At 35.7% G+C, this 23,336-nt stretch overlaps 1 protein-coding gene across 2 annotated transcripts in view; it reads left to right on the top strand.

Moving 5' to 3' along the window:
• Nucleotides 1-701: 701 nt before the first annotated feature.
• LOC125668378 (potassium voltage-gated channel protein Shaw-like) overlaps nt 702-23,336 on the top strand; it is a 38,242-nt gene continuing 15,607 nt past the window's right edge. The window contains exons 1-2 of one of the 2 annotated variants that reach the window (XM_056164247.1): nt 1,685-1,902; nt 2,196-2,963. In XM_056164247.1, coding sequence (XP_056020222.1) covers nt 2,585-2,963 — 379 coding nt within the window. In that variant the 5' untranslated portion in view covers nt 1,685-1,902; nt 2,196-2,584. Of the gene's footprint in view, nt 2,964-23,336 lie in introns of both variants that reach the window. The other variant, XM_048902503.2, reaches the window with a different exon arrangement.

Here is a 23,336-nt window from a genome sequence, read left to right as displayed (position 1 = left end):
CAGCAATGTTTTGCAGGTATGTCTTTATAAGCCAATCAGAAACGATACCGAGTTCTCGCTAAGCCTTGGCTTTAAATCACAGAAATAGACTAGGAATCGTACCAGACTCGCTCGTGCGATGTCTCGAGAGCGAGAGTCTAGGGAAAGCCGTGTTTAGAGGGTTTTTTAAAAATATATATTTTTACATGATATATGTATAATTGTCGTTAGCAATGTATAAGTTTACTAAATAGCAACGCGGTAATATCTATAAATATATCTGGTAGTACACCAGTCCACTAAATTTTCTTAACTATACTAGCGCACGGAATGGCAAAACACGATTTATACTATTGATTCAATAAACAGAAAGACACATGTAACCGATCAAATACGTACACGCCTACTAAATAAACCACACGGTTTATGATTTGGAATATAAATACATATGATTACAATATCGCCTTTGATTTGATATAATCATCCCATCGATAAGCACAATTACGGGACCTCCCATGATTTGTCTTCACACCAGCGCAAGTACGGTGGCTTCATGTTGTCAAAAACAGCATGCAAATTTCATTAAATTTGTTTACTAGGACCGCATCACGCCTAAGTTTCTTCTCATACACTCCCGTGATCAAACAGCTGCCGAGCGGTTCCTAATGTGAAAAGAAACGCAAGGATATCAATAAATTTTTAATGCTGGGATGAGCAATAAATGTCGGACTTTGCATTTGCGTGGAATTTATCGAATACTACTGAAGTACACATAGATACTGTTCAGAAGTTCTTAATTAATGTAAGTTGCATTCTGGGAAATTTACGGTGCTAACAATAGTTATGGAACGCGTAAATTCATTACGTTGTCCATGACTCAGCCATGAGAAATGCTAAGGAAAATATAAATGCACTGCAGAGGATTTATTTAAGAGGAAATCTTGATCATCTTGGAGAATTATTCTCATGAATTGTATCATAAAACACATGCAAAGTTCATACAATTCGAACGGAGAATAATTACAATCAACGACTATCCATATATATTCATTTAGTTTGATCACTAAATACATTCATTTAGTTTGATCACTAAATACGTGAGAATTTTCTTGTCTTTATATATTTTCACAAGAATCATACAAAATTCATATTAAAAAACCTTTCCCTAGGTCATAAAGAAACCCTCCTTTAGTCGTCCTTATAGTGAAGGTTAAAGGTCATAACACAGAAACACCGACATAAAGTACACCAGTTCTAACGTGTTCACCATTCCTCGGGGGATATTAAACCAATATTTGCTTCACACTTTATTTTTACGTTGTTGAAATTTTCAGCGAGGAGTTTTCCCTCTTGTAAGCGACAAATTCTATAACGGAGACATTTTTTTCCATCAACATCTTCGGTAATTCTTTTGTCTGAAAACAATATTCTTTTGCAGATTGATTTTGTTTTCTTTCTCAAGAAAGTCACAACAGACCCTGCTTATTGAAGGCCGCAATGACTCCTATATATAATTGGTTTAATAGACTTGGGTTTATCGTAGATATTTTCACGATCTGCTATAAAATATGACGTTTAAACTTCGTTTTGAAACATTGCCTATATGATTTCTAACAAAGGTTTCGTTGGAAAAAAAAACCCGATGTTTGCGTCTCTTTTCTAGGTCTATGAAGTACGCATAATGCTTCAGACTCCGTGATACTTAAAGTTTAATTGCCGCGACAGAGCCAGTAGTTGATTTCTACGACTAGTGCAGGAGCGACGGGTCCACCATAAGACTGTCTGCTAATCAAATACTAAACTGCAGATGATGTTTTACTCTACTAAAAATCAATAGAACTGCCATCGACACATCTGTGTCACTGAGTCTACCACCTTGTCGAGGAATGGGACAAATTCCTACGATGAACCGTTTGAACCAAGGTAAACATTCATACTCTTTCTATTGTTTTCTGATATAGCTTTTGATTTGTTCCCATTGCTCCAGTGAGTGCTTATGAATACATTGATCTTTCTCCTCACGAAGCATAGAAAATTCGACTCGTTAGCATCTGTCTGATTACATTACAACATTAATATTATAATGAATCTATCATGAATGACTTTGGATTCATTGGACCTGTTTTGGGATTTTTCTGGTGACGGTCGCGGGTGATCTATGTACCTAGAAACTACAGCTGTTATTTGATTTTTATTGCTCATACATTTTTCATTAGCTGAAGAGAATGGACACAACATGCCATCAATAGGAGAACTGTTTCACGTCTGATCTTTACACTTCTTAGAGAATGGAGACCTAACTGGACCGGTACCGAGTCTGTGGATCGCGAAAGCTCTGTATCGAACTGTAGACAGGATATGTAGTCAATAAACATATATATGAAAGTTGAGAGTAATGAATCTCACGGAATATTCTACTCACTACGGTCGGCAGAATCCAGTGTGTTGAAGAGGCGCCATTTCCACTGGGAGAATCTCCAAAAACAACGGTCTGGCACGTGATGCAGATCGCACTAATAAAAGAATGGGCCTCTTTTTCGCCAAATAGAGTAGAAATGGCATCGCGTCACAATATGGTATACCACAGCCGCAGTGTTGTCTATGGATGCCGATCAAAGTTATTCACAGCAGATTAAAACTGAAGGACTCTTGGGCCAGACTTACTTTTCAAGCGATCGTTTTGTCAATTAATCAATGTGAGACGCCGGATATGCAGGATGAGACAACCCAGGCCAATTTTTCGGACGAAATTGGTGCAACTCCTGTTCGGAAGAATGGCCACATATCTGGGGATAGTGAACGGATTATCCTTAACGTGGGAGGTGTCCGGCATGAGACCCATGTGTCCACTCTACGGACAATCGCTAACACAAGGCTAGCCAGACTGGCCGAGAGACATTTAATGTTGGAACATAGAAGAGAGGAATATTTCTTTGACAGGCATCCCTCTGTGTTTAACTCTGTGATAGATTTCTATAGAACGGGTGAGTATTTCTATTTTACATCATCTGGACATAAATTATAAACAATGTGTTTACAGGGTTTGCTTTTCGTACATTTATCCCTCCCCCATTCATGGTTATGCCATTGTCTGGGTCTTCGGAAAAAAACATGCAAAGCACAGACAATATATACATTCATTTAATTTTTTTGGTGTGCACAATAGAAGAAATATGTTGCCAAACTGAATGCAGTAGTAAGGCGTAAACATTAGTAAATTACATTGTAATCAATGAGGTATTGTTCCTGCAAAAAAAATTCAACAGTAATCCGTCATAATTTCTGACAATTCGGAGCGCATTGCGTGTCGAGAGTTGGAAACTTATACGCGCATAGGGGGGTCACTAATACCGTTACACTACAGCATCATGAGGGCACGTGTTTCCGCGGGACTAGGGAATTCTCATTCAAGTATGTTATTGGGCATAATAATTCATAGGCCTTTCATCATATGGTTTGATATGAACACTAAAGGTCTGAGATAAATAAAATATTAAAAGTAGAGTTTGAAGCTGAACTGCTGAATATTTTGTGTGTAAATGACAGCTTGATTTTGAAGGAGGTAAAATCAATGTTAATTGATCTTTATTCGGATTGCTTGTACATAACTAATGTCCTTTCGCACTAAAGAACAAGACTGGTTTTCTAGCGTTGAAGACATGGTTAACTCCTGTAGGAGAGTTAACTATGAGTCCATGTCTGTACCATTGAGGTTAAGGAGATTGATTTGACTTTTATCATTTTAAGGTAGTCGATGAACAATTAACATTTATAGAGTATAAATATCATAATAACTTTGTTTAAGAATACGTGTTCTCAAAAGCATGAAAAACACTAAAGATGTTGTACAGTTTTGCATGCGAATGTCTCGGCAATACGAAAACCATGCCCTAACAAATGTATGAAAATATTAGGAACCATAACTATACGACCTGTGAACGTTTACAAGATCAAGAAAGAAAGGTCATGTAGTTTTAAAATCTTCAATTTTGTTTCTGTTTCAATCATTATTTTAGCAGTATCCTGCTTATCATTGTTATATTCGCCGTTTTGAATATTTGTATACCATAATAGAAAGCAGTAAATGTCACCGTAACAACTTTACCGTACATGTCTTAATAACAAAGATTTACACACTGCAGCAATAAACCCGTGATATAACCTAATTTATAGTACTCACGACGCCAAGTCTGAAGGTGATTTTGTTTTGTGTTCGTTTACTCTACCTACTACCGTGAAACCTGATGCTTTCAACTCTATCTACATCAGTTTAGTAAGATGAGTAACTTATACTACTGTATTTATATATTATTTTAGTCAAAACAAAATATTGGTACACGAGGTACGAAAAGTTACTTACATGATGCATAAGAGTCGATCAAGCACATCGGCCTACTTGTAACACATTTTAGGAAGAAAAGACAATCTTATAAATCTATACCTAAAGCTTTCTTTATTAGATATAAGACATTATTCAAGGCATTTGTTAGACATTTGTTGCAGACATGAGCTCATTAAATTGTACAACATTTCGTCAGGAACACTATCTCCTAAACAAAAACACCTTTCTTTACTTTATAGATAGAGTGAAATTGAACTCCAGCGCATGCACTACATCTAAGGGTACAGATTCTTAGTCTTTTATCTGTATTCTTCCATCATCCAGTTTCAATTAGTAGACCGAGATCTTCAGTCCGAATTGTTGCCATTTGCTATACTTCTTATCGGTACACGTAGACCTAGCCAACCATGTTCCATCTTAGAATTGTTTCGAATGTCATGTCTCGTGGGTATCCGGGTTAGAATAGGTCCTCAGTACCCCCTTGCTTGTCGTAAGATGCGATTAAATGGGGCGGTCCTTCGGATGAGACTGCAAAAACCGAAGTCCCGTGTCACAGCAGGTGTGGCACGATAAAGATCCCTCCCTGTTCAATGGCCATAAGCGCCGAGCATAGGCCTAAATTTTGCAGCCCTTCACCGGCAGTGGTGAGTGAATTATGCTCGAGCGGGACGTTAAGCAATATTCAACCAATCGAATGTCGTATAATTGATGAATTGTGATAGAGTTTGAGAATTTCTCAGCGTTTCAATTTTATTCATGAAAAAAAAACAACCTATTTACAAGCAGTATTTTTGTTACCTGTGATTTTCTCCTGTAAAATATTTAGATTGTCCATATGAATGATGATCCACAAGAGTTGAAAATATCCTGTACTCCTCCTGGGCACCTGATCCCACCTCTGGTGTGTCCAGGGGTCCGTGTTTGCCCAACTATCTATTTTGTATTGCTTGTAGGAGTTGTGAGATTGATCACTGTTCGTTATCTTCACCTTGCATGTATACATTTAATACATGAATTCAATCCGAGGGTGAAAAATACTAAAAATGTATTAGAATACGTTAATTGGTTTGACATCACTTGTTGTGACATAGGGGTAAGTGTAGCATTGCGAGTATGAATTATATGGAGAGAAAATGTCATGTGACTGATTATCATATGTTGTTTGGTTGTTTGGTTTTTTTTTTTGGTTTTTTTTTTTTTTATATAAATCTAAGATGTAATGTTAGCCCTTTCATCTTTCTGGAATAACTTTGGTTAGGGAGAATTTGAAAATACAAGTTTTTTTTTGTTTATCATGTGCCAGTATTACTATATATATAAACTATCATTGAAAGACAAATCATTGCAGAATGAAAATGAAGAGGATAATCCTATGAGATAGAATGGAGTGCGACTAGAATCCGGGAAAAGTCTACATCTGGGAGTTTCTATAATTAAAAAAAATGCTATCACTTTCAGAAAAAAATCGATATTTAGACAAACTTCCTACTATCGTTTCGAGGACTTATTTGGTGTTGTTGCGTTTAATTCATCAATGATTGATGATGTGCGTGTGTGACAATGCAAAAGCATTTAAAGAACCAGCCAGATTAGTGTCTTAATGAAGACGCAATTTTTCTAAGATTCTGACTGCTTCCTATTTGATTATTCATAGAAAATTAAACCAGAATTGTATTCCCATTTTTAAGAATGTATATGCTTTTAATGATATACGCAGATAAAATCAAACTGTAATAAGGTTCTGCATAAGTCGAACGGAAGGGGGGGGGGGATCGATGGTTCGAATCTCAGCGCCTCATTAAACCTAAGTTACATTGTGTGTGTGTATATATATATATATATATATATATATATATATATATATATATTGTTACAAGGTGAAGGTCAGTTTATCCGAGTGTGTATTGAATTTGAAGACCAGAGCAGAATGTATGCTGTAGGCCTAGCAGTGCTTATAGCTTCGATATATCCATTTTCTCGCAGTTTATCTGGGTCTCTGTCCAAGTGGTTTTTGTAAAGGTGATTGGGTGTTTTTAAAGGTAAAGTTATTGCTCCAACAAAATTTTTTATCCACGTCTTTTTTCTAATACCTTCCTTCGAAAAATTGAAAAATACTTAGTCTAAATCCTTTCTACCGACACCCTTACACGGAACAAAACACCTTAATGCAATGTTATTTACAAGACATCCATGTGATAATTGTTGTTGTTTGTTTTGTCGATTAAATCTAATCTGTTTTTGAAATGGCTAATAGATGTTTTCAAACCCAAGGGCGCATATGACGTCACACACAATGGCGCGTAAAATAGCGAAAGTAAATATACATATTGCAAGATTTGAATTTCATCGCTTTCAAACTCGAAAACTACGCAAAATATTTTATTAAAAACACATTTAATGTAGTTTTAGGCATGTGAAAAGAATTTTGCTGAAAAATGAAAAAGTTTAGAAACATGCGTTGTGTCCTTTAACATAGATCGTGACTGTTCCTTCTCCAAGTGTGCAGCATTAAAAATCGAAGTCACGGATCGGATATGACTATAAAAACGGAGGTCCTGTGGGCGTTGGCACGATAATGAACCCTTCACTACTACGGTCATGGGCGCAATGTATCAGTAAAAATTTCTGGCACTTCACCTACAGCTCCATGGTGAAGTGAAAAATTCCCCGATAGGATGTAAAACAACAAACATAACTAATCGTCATGATTATGTTATTTTCTACTTTTATTGTAAAATATGATCATAAGTTTTATTTCAGTAATCATTTCATATCCCGTCCTAAAGATCGAGAAAACAAACAACTCTACATTGTCCTCCAGAGATGTTTCAAGAAAAGACTTCAAGTATCATTTGTGCTTTTTAAAAAACATTTGTACAAGCAAGAATCGTCTGTTTCCTGAGGTTTTGATGAAATTTTCATTAATTAGAATATACAACATAAGAATCGATTTGATTGACGGTGCTTTCCTGTTCATAAGATGGAGATGAACCTTTCCATATAATATACAACATGTGATATTGAGATGTTGATAAAGCTAAAATCAAGTCAGTTTAAGGTAGCTGGTTATACCCCCCCCCCCTCCCCCCTAAAAGAATTCATCAAATCAGCACAAAATTGTTTCATCATAAAAGGTATGATAACACGTACAGTGTAATAAGTACACATGTGAAATATATATCCAATTTTAGATACAAAAAACCATGATTTTCAATAAATTTAAACAGACACCGGCGGATTTGAACTCAGTATCTGCTAATAAATAACCCGATACTTTATCCACTTAGCTACGATGACATAAACACAAATCGATCGATACAAGTAATTTCACATAATATTTGAATCGCCATCGTCATACGATGTGGAAGTCTTGATGCAGTGGGCCACCTTAACTTCAGCGGAATGTCCAATACACTATGCTATATTTATTGAACATTTTAGAATATTGCTGATGTCTCTCTCCATCCTAAAATGTAATATCATTTGATATTCCATGTTAAGATGAATTATTTTGTTAAAATGCATGGCCGACCACAAGTCCTTACAGGAACTGGCTGTTTCTCCGAAGATGGGTCTACCAACAAAATGGATGAAATTCATTCTTGAATTAAGATTGTTGACCTAGAATGTGTCCATCTTTACATCATTCAGAAAGCGTCTCCAATAATAAGGTTGAAAAACATCATTTAACAGGTCACAGTATGAGAGCACGAGGAGATTGCATTAAGCAGGATTTCTGACAGGTCGAGCCCGACTTGTCATTTCCGTCTGTGCAATGTCAATAAGGAATTCTTGTGGACCGGAATCATCCGCGTCTAATCAGTTACTAAGCTGCTACAAGCCTATAAGCAGCCATTGATCAGTATTAGAGATCGTATAGGCTCTGGAACACAGTTTGTTTTTCTTATCGTTGTGTTTTATTAGCTGCACAATCCTGGCAATGGTCACTGAACGCAGCTAGGTAGGGGGTTTCACAAGTAGAATGTCTGACAACTCTTAGGATTCTTTTCATTTTTACGGTTATTCTTATGACAGGAAGCTCGTATCATAAAAATTATTCATCAAATCGAATCACAGTGACTTATCTATTCCAATCTGTTTATTTGCAACATTACACTTTTTCTCGTAGAATTTGGCAAGGATATATAAAATGGTGTAAAGACCTTGCTATGTATATTTTCATGGTGTAAGTGTATGTGGTTCACGTCGATAAATATTGCAAGGATGTAAAATTTCTGCCAATGTTTAGAAAATCCGGGTAAACCAGAAATTATATTGAACTTTGACAGCAATGGAATGTCGAAAGACAATCATTCGCAACAAGAATTAAACGTATTAGATACATAAATATAGAATGAAACATTTAATCATTATTAATTTTGATTGTTGATTGACGTATTGCAGGAAATTACCCAAGTCAGCATTAGATTAGATTCAATATGCAGTTTGAAACAGCAGTTGAGAAGTCGGTAAATTGCATGATTGCAAACTATTTTGGATATTGACATTGCTACTTAAACGAGGGTACAATCATTCAACAACCTTCTATGGCCTCTTCTCCCTCCATTTATTCAAATCCATCAAAGGTTATACACGATCGACGGTCCATGCATTGATGTAAAATGTCAAGATAGTCAGCGTTTCTATGTCGTTTCTTCTTCAAATTCTGGAATTTCTTCATCACTTTATCATTCTATTGGATACATTCTCCTTTGTAATCAATCACTCGTGGATCCGTTTTAGGATAGTATCTTCAAGTATTGCACCAGAAGAACATTCATTTTGCATAGGAATTTGATGCTCATAAAATGTATAATTACGTTAAATTGGAATTCTCCTTAATAAAGGCAGTTTAGATTGTCATATAGGACCAATATGGTCAAATTATCGTGCTCTTAATTGGGCATGCACGAAAGTGGGGAAGTTGCTCAGTGTATTGTTTGCAAAATGAGCGACAGAAAAATTAGAATGAAAGAAAAATCAATTGGATTTCTCATTTTGGCGCATGTAAGCAAATGGTCAGGGGATTACGTTATAACGTAACACTGTAATTCAGTGTGAAAAACTTTAAACATAACATGCAAGGATGTTTGATCACGTGACTATGAAAAGCATTTATTACTTCAATAAACAACGCCACTAAATCTGTTTGACATTTTAAGGACGCTCTTAGTGATTTTAAAAAAAAACCTAATATGTTATGTCTATCGTCAATTTATTGAGGATGAGTCAGGAATCCCCAGAGAAATAGCGAACAGCACTATATAGACCCTGATATTCCCGAAATGGGAAATGAAGGACACACATCGGATTCCTCGTCAAGTCTTGTGGATATTAACACGGCGGGTTTTATTAGAATTCGGATTACCTAGTTTATCTTTAAATACTCAAATCCCATTCTTAATTCTTTGTAATGAGATTCTTGCATGACTATTATTGTTTTTCAATTATTTTCGGGACAATATTTTCAAAACAGGCAATCTGAAGAGTTACGAGTACCTTGTGAGGAAAAAAAAAAATCAAGACTCAGGAAAATTATTGATGGATGAAATCACTGTAGAGAAGTCTTTGGAAGTTTATATATTTATTTTCTTTTAGAGAGAGAGAAAGAGAGAGAGAGAGAGAGAGAGAGAGAGAGAGAGAGAATCCTTTTAAAAAGTTTTCATTTTATTTGAAATATATCTGTTGAGAAAACACGAAGAAATGACACAGGTACATTGTATGCACATAGATAAGAAATATTTTGTTTAATTATGATCTGTATGGGTTTTTATTTAATTCTTATTAGAGGTCTGAATATACAAGTATGAATAGTTCATACCTTGAGTGCAGGAGGTACGAAGTATTGGGGGGGGGGGCGATTAATCTGGTTTGAAAGAACACCCATATGTGTATGTAAACAAATGACTATTATACATGTAAAGTGTTTTGAATTCAAAATGTTTTATGCTTAATTTGTAGACATATGTATGTATGTGCAGTTGTGTTACTTTCAAAAGTCATTCTTAATCACTTCAGACTCCATGGATCTCAGATGGATTTGCACACTTTTAAACTTTCTGAAAGATTTCCAAAGTATATTTTGTAAAAAAAAAAAAAAAAAAATAAAAAAAAAAAAAATAAAAAAAAAAAAAAAAAAAAAAAACCAGTCAAAATGTTGATTACTTATATCTTGAAATTGATCCAGCAATATATGTTTTTAAAAAAACCTGCTGGTTTATAAAGAGAATTAAATGCAAACACATGTTGAAAATTATATTTATTTATGAAAATTATTTCAAAGTTAGCTGGATTTTATGATGATGAAAGAAAGGTTATTCATTCTAAGTTTTTAAGTTCATGTAGGATCACTTACGACGGCCCTCGACCACTCGTAGAGTTACGATCAATATTGGCCGTAAATCGCAAGTTGTAACTGTAACGTACACGCTTACGTCTACCTTTACGATCTGCCATTAGTTAGTGAAACATGACGTCATATTTATATGTATACACCCGATCTAAATATTTCTAGGCTATAGGTGCTAATCTTCGATCTACCGACGGCTTATTATCTTTTAAACGAGTGACTTGTCCGCTTTAAGGTTGGGGCAGACGTTTTCATCGCCGGACATCACGCTCATTTTCTCTTATTAGCACCCCCAAAAGCAACCAGTGCGGCCATTTTGTACCAGTGATTTTTTTTGGTGACCTAATTTAAGACCAGTCTTCCAATTTAAGTGCAACTTTATTGGTTTAAGACAACATTATACTTTGAGACAGTTTCATGATCCCGGAGCCAGGACTACGTCGACTAAAACAAGCCGGAATAATTTATACAGTGTGTTTTATGGAGCTTCAGAAGTGACCTCTTTACATGTGAAACATAGTGCAAAAAATAAATAAATCTGCTACTATGATTTCGGGAAGCATTTTTCTCCGATCGAAACACTCCACTGTGTTCATTACAAATTGTCTAATAGCATTTACGTGTATGTATTACAAATGTACATGCATTTGAAAGCAGATTGAAAATTACTTTATCTTTGTTACTGAAACTGTAGTTGTCAATAAGAAATTGAAAGATGATGAATCCAGTCGCAGTAATGTTTTTTAAAGTCAATTAACAAACATTTCCGAATAATATGAAACTGTTTCACAGCAGATTAAAAATGATGTGTTGTAAAGCATACCAGGTACCTAGACTGAGAACTCACCCACTCCGCAATTTCCATTTACAAATACAAGGCAATGGAATAGTTATAAACAAGTACTAAAATATTTGTTTGCATTTTTTTTTTTTACAGATCTAGCGATAAACCCGTTTTCGCATTCCAAACACTATAATTCACAAACGCTAAATGTAGTTTCACAGATAAACATCCAGTTTATGAATCGTTTGCAACAATTTACACATCGAAAATTACAGTTTCCAGGCTTTGCCAGAAACTGTTTCGCTGATTTTTTTTCTGTGAAAATGGTGTGCTTGGGAAATTACAAGATTTGCCGTTTAATTGCCTTCATTTCGGGAAGAAGTAATGTTAAATGCCTAGTAGTTTACATGCATACGATTAATTTCACACACCGCCTGTTAGGTAACACATGTGAAAGTAGATTCCATTTCATCATCATCATTTAACGCGATTTTCCACGCAATAACCAGCATAACCAAAGTTTTGCATTGTTCCTGAAATATCGTTATTTTTTAAAAGAAAGTAAGTGTATAAATTTCTGAATGAATTCTAAAAACCTCGAATATTATATACAGAAATTGACATCCTTTTTGGACATTCATTGAATGATAATTTTTGCGATCGATATTTTTTTTACTACGGATTACTCCGTTTACCTAATCAAGCTATTTCTCGACACCTCATTTTACCGGGATTCAATGATGTACATATATTTATTCACAAGACATAACTTTCGCGATTTATTATCTATTGTGTAAGTATTCCATATTTTAAGAGTTTATTTACGAGAACAAAATACTCGAGAATGACTAGTCTCGCGAAATTACACGTAGATAATGTTCTCGCGAATAAAACGTGATTTACAGCATTGGTAACGGAGCTAAATTCATTCATTTTCGAACCAAGTCATTTGGCTCAACAGGCATGACAATATGTGCACTAGCCACATCAAGAAGACACCGGGCCTTCTCTTTTAAAATGTCCAAACACTTGGTCTTGAAATATTGGGTACATCACCAACACCTGCCTGGAAACTACGCGAAAAAACATGGAATGCATAAGACCTCATAGATGGGCATTGTAGTTGATTTTGTAACTGTTCACATATATCATGGATGAGAGTGACCTTGAGAGGCTATACCAAAACTATTAGAGTCGTCATCAAAATAATGAAGAGGGTTATCAATGTCCCTGAACACGTCCAATGCGGCGATTTCGTCAAGTCGCAAGCAAGATGGGCGAGGTAATTCTTTCCTTGAAATAGTTTAAGATATTTTAGGGGCTCTCTAACTAGTTCTTAGAAATTTTCTAAAGATAACATACAATATATACACTTTTGAAAACCACTTTGCGCTGAAATCCTAAATATACCTTGAGACGTGTTTTTGTCCTATGATAGCTCCATAAACATGTCTACCGGCTGTCAGCTTAGTCAATCTAGCACTGTCATTTTTCTCTCAGATGAAAGATTATTGCTCTCTATTGTTAAACCATTTATGATCTTGCCGCCAAGCGATCACTATTATTGACACATAGATGAAAAATACTTTTGGACCACCAGAATATGTATGTACATTATGGAATTATGCATTTAGATGGTGATGATAATGATGATGTTGTTGATGATTAGATTTATAGTACAGGTTGCACGACAGGAACCCCGCTACTCTTGTTGGTGGTGACGGTTGACCCCTGGAGTTATGCATAGATAAGCCATCCATTTTATTTTTAACTAGAGGGAACAGACCTTCTTTTGTCAATATAAAATTCCTAAAATATCCCATATTTAAGACTGAAAATTGTCAAATATCTCTATAAATAAGATATTTACTAGACGGTATTGCATCAAAAGAAATCATTGAATACTTGACAGCAAACTTTTAAAATCACGGCATGAAAAATTGAAGATAACGAACAGTTATCAATTTCACAAATCCTATGAAAATACAAAATTTAGAGCAGGGCAAACGTTGACCCATGGAAACATCAGGAGTAGGATCGGGTACTTAGGAGGTATGAGCATCCCTGTTGACCGGTGACACCTTCCTTGAACCTTAGATCTTGATAAGGTAAATGGAGTAATCCGTTGTCAAAATCACTATGTAAAGAACGGTCTAACAATTGGTATGAGACATGTCAGACAGTGCTTGCATCCAGTGAGCATTCGATCTAAGGACAGGTTATATTTGCAAATTATATGATTACATGTATAACAACCATAGAATTTGCGAAATTTTGATTGTTGAAATCCCTGTAACATCACTTATTTGTCAGTAACCTGCCTCGGTTTAACACGGTATGCTTAGTAGTATCATGACCCAGAAGAAGCAGACTTAAATTCAGTTTGGCAAGCATACATTCTCGCTCATTGCCTTAAAAGTTTATAAATCCTTTTGTAAAGAACATGTTCAGAATCTATAAGATTATTAATAATAAAAACGTACACATATTCAAAATCTGGAGTAGTGATCAATCTCCTAATTACAGGTTTCTTGTAGCGGGTCTTTTTATACCAATAACATTTTTGTTTCCTTTCCATATTCTATAAAATAGTGTTCATTTGAATTCAAGGATAAATATAGATATGTATAAACAAATAATTTTTTTTAAATTAGCTTCCTGAAACTTTTGATTGAAAGCTAATTCACCGGTTGAAGAATTTATATAAAAAATACTAACATGAAAGACGAAGATAACGAACAGTGATCAATCCCATAACTTCTATAAGCAGTACAACATAGAGAGTTAGGCTTAAGTTTCACAAATAAACGGAGATTGCCAATCATATGATGTAATCTATATATTTCATTTGACCTACATTTTCTTCAGAATGTTATAAATAGTACTGAGTATAGAACCCTTTGATTTTCTTCTTTTTTTGATTGTCACAAACATGGTTGTTGTTCTTGTTGGGTTGTTTCTGTTTTTTCACTATGGCAACCAAACAGTAGATCAATGATTTAATATTCAAAATATTTTCTCTTTGTATTTTTTTCAAAAGTTCCCCAAACGTGTGTGATGCTGAAATTTTCTTGATTCACTGATTTGAGGTGAAAATACAAAATTTATAACAGGACTCTATTTAGGGGCGAAAATGGAAAAGAGAGAACTGGAAAGGGGTGAGGAGGAGTTTGTACGGTGCTTTACCTCCTATTCGAGATTTTTTTCACTCGTATAGAGACGTCACCAGGTTTAAGTTAAGTGCCTAAAATTCTGAGCCATGTATGACGGTTATGACATTAACAATGAAAGTTCTATAACATGCCAAATTCTGCAGTGACATGGTACCTCTATTTTTAAGGTCTGACATGTTTCATACCAATTGTTAGACCGTTCTTGGCACACTGATTTTGACTACGAATAACTCCGTTTACTTGATCCCCACCTCTGGTGTGTCCAGGGGTCCGTGTTTGCCCAACTATCTATTTGGTATTGTTTACAGGAGCTATGAGATTGATCACTGTTTGTTATCTTCACCTTTCATCACATTCGAAACACCCATGACTTTCACTTCTAATGCCGGGTGCTTGGCACAGGAACAGGCACTACCTACATGTTTGTTAAACACTTTAATTCCCGTGGGGATCCGGGCTAGAATAGGTCCTCAGTACCACCAACTTGTCGTAAGAGGAGGCTAAATGGGACGGTCCTTCGGATGAGACCGCAAAAACCAAGGCCCCTTGCCACTGCAGGTGTGGCACGATAAAGATCCCTCCCTGTTCATAGGCCGTAAGCGCAGAGCATAGACCCAAATTTTGCAGCCCTTCACAGGCAATGGTGACGTCTCCATATGAGTGCAAAATTCTCAAGAGGGACGTTAAACTATAGATAATCAATCAATCAATAAACACCATAGGCTTAACGTGATGCCGGAAATGAGACTCGAATCTGTGCCTCCTGTTTGTGAAGCAAGTTCCGTACACTAGGCTACCGCGATTGAATGGGTAAGGAGGGCAAGAGAGTAGGGGAAAAGGAAAGCTGAGAGAGAAAGGGTAAAGAAAAAGAGGGGAAGAAGAGGGGAAAAGAGAGGAACGCGGTCGTAAGAGGAAAATGGAGGTGGTAGTAGTATATTGCTCTCTATATTTTAAATCTGCCATAGTAAACTCGAAATTTACTAACAGGATGTGCTGTACATCTAAATCGTCTGGCTCCACCCATTAGTTCCGCCAGACGACCAGTCGTGTACTTACATTGATAGTCTGTGGGTGATTGCAAGTCTATCAAATTTGTATTTGTTCATGCTCAAACATCAGATTCTTTTCATTCATGAATTATTAAAATATATCTGCCGTTATGCAGCCAATTACCCACAGTCTTAAATAGGATTATCCTTTCGGTCAGTCATATATTGAACGTACCTACGTTGCACGGCGTCTCGGCAATATCCACCAGAGGGTGCTACGTAAAATTGGAATGCATTGCATAGACCCTTTAACATCAACCTCTGTTATCGTCAAAATTACTCGAATATGCAAAACGGTTAAATGACAGACTTTCAATGTTTGTTCCTTTATTTCTATATGAACAGGAAATTATTCAGAAACATGTATGTCCTTGTGGTGCAAAATTGAAAAGGGTGATACACATGCATTTATCATTTAATTGATAGTAGTGCCAAAACAATTCAAGATATTAAGAGGACACTATCTTCCTATGTCCAGAGTGAAATACCCCTTGACCTTTGACCATGTGAACTCAAAACCAATAGGGGTCATCTACTCCATAGGATGTACCAGTATACACAGTTTTGGTATCGATCAAGCAAATGATTCTTAAAATACTATGTCTAGTTTGACAGTTGATTTGTCCATACGAACCCAAAATTTATAGTGGTCGTCTACTCGTTATCATGTACCAGTGTACCAAGCAAAGGGTTCTCAAGATATTAGCGGACAGTATCTTATTATGTCCAGAGTGGATTGACCCTTGACCATGTGACCTCAAAATCAATAGGGATCCTCTCCTACCCATAATCAACCCACATTTTGATTCATGTGCGTTCTTTATTTTCATATTCTACCATTGCAAAGATGAAAGGAATGTCGAGGTTATTATTCTGCGATATACCTTCATATGTAATAAAACTGACTATGAGAAAATTGATAAACATCTCACTTGCACTTCGTGTTTTGCTGATACAACAACAAAGTCAATAACTGATAATTCAATTTTATAATTATAAGAATTAATCAATATATGTGCAAAACAAATTTATAAAGGACTGAAAAATCGTCTGCATTCCGAGACATGTAAACAAACATGGCGATGCACAGACAAGTTAACGCTCTTTCACGTATGTGTAGTTTTCTTTCATTGTAATCAACATCAAACTAAATATCTTTTCAAAATAGATATAGTATTCTCTACCAGCTCACCATTATCGTCAGCAAAATGACATGTATTCTTAGTCTGGTTCGGAAACTGCCACGACGTCACACTGACCCATTTCGTACTTGTATAGGTGAACGATCGACTTTATATTTTTGAGCCGTAGTTGAATAAAGTTCTTGGTTTTCGAGGATGATGCAGAATAACCTCCTCGGTTTCGAAATGGTAATGCTAACAAAATGTTAATGCTAACGAAATGTTAATGCTAACAAAATGTTAATGCTAACGAAATGTTAATGCTAACGAAATGTTAATGCTAACGCCTCGGCTTTTATATTTCAAAACAACATTTTGAGACTGAGGAAGTTATTCTGCAATATGGTTTCGTAAGTAGGCTACTTCAAAAATCATAACGTACATGAAACTGAAGCTTGCGTAGCGCCCTTGGTAAAGACTGGGTGACTCAATGGTCCGTTCATCGACGGATACACACGGTTGATACAGTGTTGTAGTTCGGGAAACACGTATTATCATGTTTGGTTCCATTACGCAAATTCCATTCAGTTCAAAATCAGGATGAGGTTATGAAATGGTATTAATCAACTTAATTTTCTATGTAAGTGGGAGGGAATCGGCGAGTTTATAACGGTAGACCAACAGAAAGAAAGACGAAAACCCCAACCTTATTGATTTCCACATAATTCAATATTTCATTCGAACGTATTTCTTTACCGTTTAAGTTGAGAAATAAGGTAAAAGGCAGATAGATAACACGGGGTGAGGGGGAAGGGCGAGGAGGAAGGGATGGGGCATAGGGGTAAGGGAGGTAGAGGTACAAAGAGAGGAGAATGAGAGAGAAAAAGAGAAGGAGGAGAGAGATGTACCTTCTACCCAACCCTACACAAACCACACAAACATGACTGCATGCAAGCTACCTCTACCGTTACTGCTGTCCACAGCGCACTTCAGTCTAAACCAAAACAAAGTTCATGTGATATTTACACCAAGTTTTTAACAGCACTAATGATCCGAAATTTACGAAACGATACAGACAGAAAACTGAAATTTCATTGATTATCAGAAACTGAAGTCTATAAGATGAACAAATAATGATAACGAACATTGATCAATCTCATAACTCCTATAAAGAATACAAAATCAAGAGAAGGACAATCATGGATCCCTGGACACACCAGAGGTGGGATCAGGTGCCTAGGAGGAGTAACATCCTCAGTTGACCGCTCACACCTGCCGTGAGTTGTATATCTTGATTAGGCAATCTGAGCAATCCTTAGTCAAAATCAGTATGTAAAGAACGGCCTAACATTTGGTATAAAACACGTCCATTTGATCCCGTGATAGCTTTCATTTGTAAATTATATCATCATAACGACATTAAATTTGCAGAATGCTAACTTTAAACGAGACTGTCGAAACCCCATATAACATCAACTTATTTGTCAGTACCCTGTCTCGATTTAAAACTTGAGCATACACAGAACATGCTCTCGCATATCAAATCAGTTGAGAGACATAAAAACCATATGCAGGTGATATTGCAAGACGTAGATGGGACGTTGAGGATGGAGAAGACGAAATCATCTCATTTGTCATAAAGTTGTGTTTTTAGTTTGCCGTTGACATCTGCGTTTGATAAAATATCAAAATATGAAGCAAAGATGGAAGACTCTGTAGTATCTTTTATTTCGAGTTCACTGGAATTAACCAAATCAACATTTCAATCAAAAAGAATATTGCTAAGAGATATATCTAAATGTCGAGTGGATTACCACAGCAAGAGGGGGCTGTTTTATTTTATGTAGAAGCGTTTGAATGGAACCGTTTTAACAGATTTTATTGCATACAACTCTATTTTGATCATAGTCATAAGAGAATTTTGTGAAACGCCCAGATATCGTTATCATTATTACATATGTATCATTACGCTACGGAATTTCAGTGTTCAGCTAATGAGATACAAACGATTGCAGGAAGAATTTTGTTTTTTATCTTTATGTTGGGGATGTCCCATTATTTTTACGTCCCATTCGAATTTTTTATTCATGTATGATCGTCACGAGCTTTAGGAGAAGTACCACAAACTTTTTTGATTTATACATGGCGCTCACGGGCATAGCGGTGAAAGTTCTTCGATTTATACATGGCGCTTACGGGCGTAGCGGTGAAAGTTCTTTGATATATCGACGACGTTTTATCTAATAACACAATACTAATTTTCATTTAGAACTTGAAATGAAAGACACCACAGCGTCTTCCTCACCTGTTGTTTACTTAGATATTTTATTGGACATAGATGTTAACGACAAACTAACAACTCAACTTTTTGAGAGAGAGAGAGAGAGTCACTCCATTTTGTCCATCGTCAGCTTCCCATATATATATATACATGTAGCAGTAATTCATCACCACCTGTTTGTAATGTCTTTCAACTGACTCGATACGCAAGAGCATGTTCTGTGTATGATCAGTTTTTAAATCGAGGCAGGCTACTGACCAATAAGTTGATGTCACACGGGTTTCAACATTTTTTTACTGTCCGTTTTAGCAAATACTATGGTCAGTATAACGATCTTGCTTTATAAATACAACCTGCCATTAGGTCGAATGCTGCCTGACGTGTTTCGTATCAATTTTTAGACCGTTCTTTACATACTAATTTTGACTACTGGATTACTCTGTTTACCTGATCAAGATATAGGGCTCACGGCGTGTATGACCGACCAACAGGGGATGCTTATTCCTCCTATGCACCTGATGTGTCCAGGGGACCGTCTTTGCCCTACTTTCGATTTTGTATTCTTTATAGGAATTATGAGATTGATCACTGATCGTTTATTTTCGCTATTTCTTCATACCAACGCCTTCCGTGACACAGGGAACTTCACTTCTACTTCCAGGCGTTTGTCGAAGGAACACTGACTACTTGTGTTATACATCTTAGATATGACGTGGCACCTGTACCATAAATCTAACCCGGATCTCCCAGTTTCGTAGCGAGTGTCCAAACTAGGGAGAATTTGTATAACACTATAGCCCGAGATGTCAAGCTACTAAATACATGTAGAGATATTTACATTCACATCTGTTTGGCTTTGATATCCCTACAAATTGTAATGAGGGGTATTTCCTCATGAATGCGTTGCAGTCGTAAACAATGCGTATATTAATATACTTCAGTTTTGAAAAAACATGAGGGTGTGAACTGCAACGCTTGACGTCGGTATATTTTTCTTGAAGCGCTTCATGAAGTATGTCGGTGTGAGGCGCCGTGTTATTAAGGTGTTTTCAAAAATAAAATTCATTTCTTTTCAAATATTGCTCTTCACTCACAGCTGAGACAGCAAAATGTTTCTTTTTGTGTGTTTTTAAGTGTAACAAAGGGTGAAATATTCACAGTGAAATACATTTGAATTAATAGGTATCAACATTACTCCCTAATCTTTGGGATATACATGTAGGCCTAGTTATCCCAGGGCTCTTCTCCATCACCACACAAAGAATAGACAAACTGTATGCAGTTCAAATTGTACATTTCATTCTTAAACCATATATGTAAATTAAAGTTAACACTAGATGAAACGGCATGCTCTTTTGGTGCAGTTCACGTTCACAAAAATAATATGTTTCATTACAAAAAAACAATGACACAATGATAAGAATGAAGACATTTAATGGATAGCTGAGAATCCAGAACGTTGTCAGAAGGATAGAGGATTCATGACGTTACCCTCAACTTTAGAAATAAATAGTCAAGAATCTCGTAATGTTACCATATTTCACCCTAATCTTATCATGCGATAGTCAATGGTATCCCCTTATTTGTTTGACTGTGAAAGGCAGATTATGATAACTAGAGTATGGATATTCCAAAAGTAAGACCCTTTAGTTTTCATAATCAAACAAATCTGTTTATGCAACAACAACAACAAAAAAGAACAATTGCAAAACAAAACAACAGCAACAAAAAAGCAGAAACAAAACCAAAAATAGTAAACCGGATAAAAAAAACAAACATAAAAGGAAACAGACAAAACACCACCACCAACAAAAAAACCAAAACACATACAAAATTGAGAAAACACATTAATTATATGATTAACGACCCATTAATTATATGATTAACGACTATGAGTGCATTGATTGCATACTGATTATATGACCATGTACCTTTAATAACAGGTATGTACTATAATCCCCGCGTCCTGAGTGTAATTAAATACACACCAGCCATGAATATATGAGCAATGATCGGTTTCATTATTTGTGACAATAAATTTTTAATGACGTTATGATAATTGAAACATGATTTACAACAGTTCGGCATCGCAGCAACAAAGGAACAGATCAATACCGGAGATCGCGGCGCATGCGCGACTCATATCGTGAGCATTGACAAGCATCGGGCTCTATGTAATATTTTTAGCTTTTTATATGGGGTCATGAAATATTAAACGTAAACAGATATCTGGGTGTTATGATTCCTATGACAGCTTATCAAGTGTTATGGAATTGATATTAAACTTAAAATACATGTAAACGCCTCGCATATATATGCAACAAATACCCATCTGGTATGTCTTCTGTCCCTTTGAGTATTTAGTCAGGGGTTTTTTTATAATGAAGAGCAATATTGCAACCAATATGCAATCCAATTTTGCTCAATGATCTACAGTTAAGATCTAATAAAAATACACGTAATGTGGTATACTTTCATAGAAAACATCCAGTTGGGTATTTTAAGGTTATCAACAAAAAGTATCTAAAAACTTATTACGGCAAAGAAATGCACCAGAAACCCAACAAAACGAGTGATATTAAGGTACCACATGAAGACGAGCTTCTGTCGAACACATCTGATTTTTGTAGATTAAAGATATTGATAGAATATTTTTCTACCAGACTACATAATCTATAAATTAATTTTTACACCCTTGGGAGTAGATTCTCCACAGCCCTAAATCAACAAGGGTTCATAAATCCATGGTGTAAATCTCTTTTATAGAATTTTTCTTTCAATATCATTTGGTTTATTAAGAAAGATTAAAATCGCAGAAATGGGCAATCATATTAGGTTTTCTCCCTGTGTTTTATTTCATCAAAGCTTTATATCTTCACGTCTACAAAACCGAAGAACACGAATATCAGTAAAATTGAAACGAACATGATGATAAATATAATGATAATAATAACTAGATAAGATACCGTTGCGAGCAACGATAAGGTCTCCCGTCTGAGTTTTGTTAAGATATGGAAGTTTGCTCGAGATAATCGTTCATAGAAATATAGAATTTTAAGGATCAGTCCTTTTTTCTCTCAAAAGAAAGTTCTGATGATTTTGAACCCGTTTTGTTTAACAACTGTTCAGAAATTCCTAAGAGTAATCTAGAAAAAAAATGGTTTAGGGGCTGGTCCTTCAAGTCCTTAATGGAACAAGTTTGCGAAAATGAAAAGGTTGCATACTGTTTAAAGCATTATATTCAACATTTTTTTTTTTCAATACTGCTAATCAAAATATTTTTTATTTTCGAGATGAATAAAAAATCAAAGATGAAAGCAATCCGGTCCCATAAGACCATAGTTACGTAACGCACGATCAAAATAATATCATCTTCAGTTACAGATCGTTAATATGAATATATTGCCACCTCTAAGTATACAACTAAATCTTGATCATTAAAAAGCTCTAAATAAAAGACTTTCAGACCTGCTGGCCCCTAATTTGAAGGATCAGTCCCTTTTTCTACATATCAAACACTCTAATGATTGTAAACACTTTCTGTTCAACTACTGTTAGAAATTCTTTTCCGTTTCTGAAATATTTAGAAAAGAAATGCTTAAGGGCTTCATCTTCAAGTCCCTAATGGGACCGTTTAGCGAAAAGGCGTATTATGTAGAACGTTGTTTTGAACATACTCTATTTTATAATACTTATCCAACTATTTCTCGTTTTCGACATAATAAGAAATAAAGATTAAGTAATCGGGCCCCTTCTGACCCCTTACTGCGTATCTTATGATTTAGATATCATGATATATTGTTGCTGATCCTTAAGATGAACATATTTGCTTCTGTAACATATCAGAAAGTAAGCTATAGATTAGATATTTTCGGCCCCACTGAACCCCTAATTGGTAGCTCCTTTTCTCGATGCCCTAACAACCAATTAAAGAAAGAGGAAATATTATCTGAAAAAGTTTTACGCTAATTTTCGGGCGCTACCAAACCACGGTGTCTTTTGAGCCAGACAGATCTAAATACCTCGAGACGCACCTACATGTACAATGTACAACCTTTCTCTTAACATTCTTAAAAGTCTGAACTTTATAAGGGACTCATTCACGATTTTCCTTATAACATTCACTTTTAAGGACCGAAATCTACTGTCTAATGTGTTTAAAGGATTTTACAAAACCCTACGTCTATGCGTCATGACAGAAGCTCATTAGAGAGTTCAGTATATGTAGTGTAAACACAGATTACGGCTTGTTATTGGT

This window comes from Ostrea edulis, chromosome 4, assembly GCF_947568905.1.
Source record: "Ostrea edulis chromosome 4, xbOstEdul1.1, whole genome shotgun sequence".
In the NCBI taxonomy this organism is placed as follows: domain Eukaryota; kingdom Metazoa; phylum Mollusca; class Bivalvia; order Ostreida; family Ostreidae; genus Ostrea; species Ostrea edulis.
The sequence above is the reverse complement of the archived record's forward strand: the minus strand, read 5'-3'. Positions and strand labels throughout refer to the sequence as shown.